Source organism: Eupeodes corollae, chromosome 1 (genome assembly GCF_945859685.1).
Source record: "Eupeodes corollae chromosome 1, idEupCoro1.1, whole genome shotgun sequence".
Lineage (NCBI taxonomy): Eukaryota > Metazoa > Arthropoda > Insecta > Diptera > Syrphidae > Eupeodes > Eupeodes corollae.
Genome location: NC_079147.1, coordinates 262,764,669 through 262,770,341, shown reverse-complemented (window position 1 = coordinate 262,770,341; position 5,673 = coordinate 262,764,669). Strand labels below are relative to the sequence as shown.

Below are 5,673 nucleotides of genomic sequence, written 5' to 3'. Positions count from 1 at the left end.
TACGCAAATTTGATAAATATTGATAGGAGTACATAAAGACAAACTTTTAAGCAAGACAAATCGACAGACAGGATGGGAAGTTATCAGTGTGGGTCGCATCCCAGCCTCTTTTTTTTTATTGGAATATTATAGGGATTATCAACTGAGTATGCAGAAGTATCGAAATATGAATCAATATCATGTTGAATATCATTATAAAAATCGTGAGTTTTTATTGTATATATAAATGAATCTGTATCCATATAGTTTAATTTTAAACAATTACCATATTTGGGTTGCATATAGCTATAATGGAAGTCATACATTTTCCATTTAGAAAACTCTAACACACAAAATCCCAAGTACAACGGCTTATCGTAATAAGTATTAACTCTTTTCATTTGAATTGCCGTCATTTCATCAGTGAATTTAGTTAAACTATGGAAATTCGGTTTTGCTATTAAAGCTCTAGCTCCTAGACGTTTTTTGTGACTCCCCCAAGAGGTTACAATCTTAACATCTTTTCTTTTATCTACGTTTTCCATAGTTTTCCCAAAAACACTATTGTTCATTAACTTAAAGAAATTTTTCTCAAAATCGCTCGTAGCTAAGGTGCGATGTTGATTATTCAAATCAATATATTTTTGAAGCCACCTAGATTGTTTAAACTGTAAAACTCTATGTATACGAATGAGTTTTAACCCATTTTTAATACATTGTTGTAGATTTTTATAATGTATAACATAATTTTGTTTTGGAGTTAAATCTGCTATTAATTTCGAAAACTTTGATTGATTTACTTTTTTGTTTTGCACACAAAATGGTAAATCATTATGACATTCATGCAAGGAATCTGGGTATTCTAAGTCTACTTCATATATATACCCGACTTCCGAGTCATCTGAAATATTCATTAAATCAATGTTTTGAATATTATTAACCCATTTAATAGATGAATAAGGTAGAGGACAAGACATTGCCCACCCATATAAATTGTTGGCATCAACATACATCAAATACTGTGAATCTTTTGTTTCATCATAGTTTTGCATATATTTATTGTTGGCAACTGAGTGGCGATGTGAACATTGAGAGATGCCTCCTCTAATACCCTTCTTTATGAAATTATATATTTCAATGTCTTGAATAAGATCCAGCTTTATATGGGTTTTTCTAAGCATTGCATCCCAAGATAACCCTGGTGCTGTGTAATAATGACAGGGATCAAGTTCGTAAATACTTTTACAAATAATTTTAAAATTTTCAAATATGTCAGCTAGTAGAAGAACGTCAGTTTTTAAATATAACTCCATATAATCTGAAAGAGTCTGACATTTAAAAACTGTCCATACTTTTTTAGCATGATTGTATTCGCTATCGGAGCAAGCTTCACCAGTCAATTTATTTTTAAAACACTCTTGAGGAGGAAGGGTTTTTTCCTCTAAACTCTCCCATGTTTTTACATGATCATAGGGAAATACACCTTTCCTTGTCAGAAGCTTAAACTCTTCTTCAATTGGAAAATTAGATCTTATTAATTTAAAATCACTTGGTGTTAAGTCTTTTGTAAGGGAATCAATGCTAGAAGGCATAAAACGTAGAGAATCCAAAAATCTCAGTTCTATAGTTCTGTTATCAAACGTATGTAATGTCTTTGAAACAGAAATATAGCGCTCCTTATTAAGAGGAATGCAAGAAATATTTCCGTTGTATGAAGCAAGTTCTTTGATAAGTAAATGCGAATCATACCCGGTGAAATTATGGAACAATATTGGGAAAAATTTAGGTTTTTGGTAAATCAAATTACATTTATTATGCGCTGGGCCATTATATTTGCCTGTATAATGACAATGATCTGCAACTCGATCTGTTCCTAACTCTTTGTTGCAGATATGACATAATGGACAATTTCTTTGATATTCTAAATCAATTTCTGATAAAAGTAGCATGGGTTTAGAATTTCTTTTATGTAATTCATAGCAATCTTTTATCAGAGAACTAACAAAATCTTTTACACAATTGCTGCCTTTAAACATTTTAAATCTATTGAGAGAACTATCACAAGATTTTATAAAGTAAGCACCTGCGCATGGGATATGTTTTTGAATATTTAAACTACTACTAATACTACTACTACTACTAGCATTACCTGGGGATCCTACTTCCTCGAGGATGCATTCGAAATCTGCATATATTGTGAAAGGCACGTCCATCTTCCGCTCAAAATGTTCAAACGATACAGTCTTTTTATCGTCGTTGGGCATTTTTGTCACCATTTTACAGCAGTTGTCCTTGTGCGTCATCAGTTTTTCTTCAGATATAAATCTTAGCAAGCACGTGTTGCAAAACCAAGATTTTCCTCTGTAGTTTTTCGCCTGCGTTGAAACAAGTCTAAAAATAAAAAATTTTAAAGAAATTAGAAAAATGTATATGTTTTAATAATAGGTAATAATCAGATCTATAATTGCAATAAAGCTTACCTTGATATGCTTTTAATCCAGACAAAGTGCGAAATTCCCTCGTTTTGCAAGAGAATTAGATTGATGTGATTTCTCTTCTCCTGTGGTGTAATGTAATAGGGTCCTACTACTATCTTCTTCTCATCGTCAAATCCAAACACATTGATGCTTAAAGTAGGGTTTAGTGTTTCAAACTTAGAAATATCGCTAAGTCTTAAAGGAAATTGCAGATCAGCGAAATCAATTCTGATGTTATTTTTATAAATCGTTCGTGAACTGATATCTCGTATCTTGTATGTTTCAGGTTTATGGGTATTGTTCTTTCCTTTGCTAAAAAGTGCTGAGATGATGGCCCATTTGAAACAATACTCATCAGTGTTGTGAACGTTTATACAGGCTCTTTTTCTAGAAAGAAAACTAGGCAACGGTATATGTCTTGAACCTTTGATTGGTGTGTATTGATTTATGTTTATTTCCACGTGACATATCCGCAGCAAGGCCCATCCACTGTCTTTTTCTTGAAATTCTTGCATTTTCGTGTCAATTTCATCTATCATATTCCTATATGAAGAAATTATATCACTGCCTTCAAGTGCAATTTCCATTTTTGTGTTGAAACTTTTAAGACTTAGCTCCATTTCATCCTCCGACGTAAATTTAATATACTCAGCAAACAATTCTAAGTTGAACTTAACACTTTGCAACTTTTCCAGGTGATCTTTCAATTTTCCTAGAATTGCTGACTCTGCTTCATTGAGAAACTCAGGGGGACTTAGGTTTTCTTCACTCTTGTTTTTATAAATGAGAGTTTCTACTCTCCCATTGAAACAACTTTTCAGCACCAGGAAGTCATCAGAAAGGAGTTCTGCAACAAGTCGCTTATGGACATTTCGCCGTACATGGTTTGTCCAATCTCTTGCATTGATGTTCAGCTCACACACATCACAATATTTTATTGCAGACTTCTGAGTTTCTTCTGCGTTCGAAAACATGGCCTCTATCAAACTGATGTGTTCAATACTTTTTAAGTGATTATCCCACTGACAAAATATAACATCTTTTTCGCAGATTTCGCAACGCGTTTTCGCTGGTCCAGCTTGAGTCGAGCAATCACCGTTTTGGAAGATTTCATGATCCAAAGAACTGTCTTCAAATAAAAGTTCTTGTTGCATTTTTAAATGTGCCTTGCTCTTCAAATGGTTATTCCAATGACATGGGATCACATTTTTATCACACACCACACATAATCTTTTTGCAGGGGCAGCTTCTTTCGAGCCATCCATTTTCTCAAATAATTGCTTAACCAATTCCGAATGAGTATTGGTTTTAGCATGATCAATCCACTGCCCCTTTTTAACACTTTTTTCACACACATAGCAAAAGTTTTTATTTTCACCGTTAACCGATTCCCTTAAAGACGTATGAATTTTCATATGTCTTTTCAAATTAAAATTTTTGGAAAACGATTTTCCGCAAACTTCACATAAAAACGACTTCATGATTGAATTGATTTTTGGGTCGTACCGGGGTGAGGTATTCTTTAAGAATAAGAATATTTTGAATATATCAGCTAGGTTTGTATATAGCTCAAACATCTTGAATATCAAAACCGAGTTAGTAGATAATCAGACTCCCCTTAGTAAGTAATCTACACCTCATAAATTTAGTATTTTATTATTTTCTAATGAATCTCTGACTATGTACTGTAGATAAGTATACATCATAATTTATTCATCTAGGATTTTCTGATGTTCATCATGCTTTAAAAATTGACACATATTACTTTTGGTAAAATATTTATATTTCTGATTTTCTAGTGGCCTCATAACTTAAAAAGTAAGTTTACATGATGATGGTATACGTGAAGATAGTTTATAATTTATTCTTTTTAAATTTACTGACCATCCTTTGACCCAATAAATTTAGTATCTATGATTTTTTAAGAAAAAATGCTATTAAGTTTGTATTTTATGGTTTTCTAGCTAGCAAACAGATTTTGAAACTGTAATATGCTTTTCTCGCCTTAATAACTTGTTACATGCCCAATATAAAAACCTTAAAAGTATATTTAAATACTATTGATTTTGTATGAATTCAGTTTAATTTATTTTCGCTGATTAACCAGAGGTAAACATGTTGAAACCTGTCAAACTCTCCCCCTCATAAAGTAAACACTTTTACGCAAATGAAATGAAAAGAGGCAATTAAAAACAAAATATGTATGCTCAGAACATGTAAGGTTTATTTAATAATTTACAGTTCTTCTTCAATTTTAATACTAGCAGTTCGTCCTAACGGACATAAATAGGTAAAGTTGAATGAACCTCGATTGATTTCGGTTATTGCAGCGTCTGACAATTTGTTGTATCGCATTGGGAAGAAAGTCTGAAAGAAAAAAGTCTTTAGTATTTACGTTTTTAAACGTTTTAAGAAATAAAAATGGAAAATTACCTGAAATTCGCCCAAATCAGCAACAATTCGTTCTCCAAATTTCGTAACACAACGTTTCAGTTTACCAATACGATATTTTTCATTTTGTTTTAATTCAATAACCTTTTTACAAGGCTTGAACAAAACTTCCTCTTCAACTTGTAAAAGTTCTTCTCTGAGATTCATCGTCGACGGTATGAGATACATCCTAAACTGAAACAGCTATTTATACAGAAATTTCTGAAAAAAATGTGGAAGGAATTTAGTTTTAATCACACCAAATTGGACAACGGAAATTTTTATGATAAGAAAAGTAAACCTAACCAACCCGCCAACATATCTCCTTGAAGATTTTAATGGTCAACCTATTAGTGGATGTTTTTACGAAAAAGAATTACAAAAGACTAAATACCCTCATATTTATCTCGTGGAAAAAGTACTTAAAAGTAATGGAGACAATGTATATGTTAAATGGCTCGGCTTCCCACCGACTAACAATTCATGGATTAATAAATCACAATTATTATAAACGACATAAAATATTTGTTTCCTTTCTATTATTTCTTAAATTGTTTTTCATAAATTACTATCAACCTTCAAACAACCAATGCATCTTAAAGTCAATGAACTCCCACTGATGTAATATGATCTCATTACCATACAAAACTCATATACCCATACTCTAATGAAATCTACCTACAAACCATACAAGAATCCCTTTTTTCTAGCATCCTACTGTACAGTGTACATACACCGCATCCTCCACGTCAATATTCAAGCTAAAAACATAAAAAAATTTTGTAGG

General features: G+C 32.0%; 1 protein-coding gene across 1 annotated transcript; it reads right to left on the bottom strand.

Annotated features, from left to right (window-relative positions):
- Positions 1-4,658: 4,658 nt before the first annotated feature.
- On the bottom strand, positions 4,659-5,445 carry LOC129939960 (uncharacterized). The gene is made up of 2 exons (XM_056048165.1): positions 4,890-5,445; positions 4,659-4,823 (listed from the first exon to the last, which is right to left on the bottom strand). The coding sequence occupies exons 1-2, from the start codon at positions 5,073-5,075 to the stop codon at positions 4,692-4,694; spliced, it is 318 nt and encodes a 105-aa protein (XP_055904140.1). The 5' UTR covers positions 5,076-5,445; the 3' UTR covers positions 4,659-4,691.
- Between the last annotated feature and the right edge of the window lie 228 nt (positions 5,446-5,673).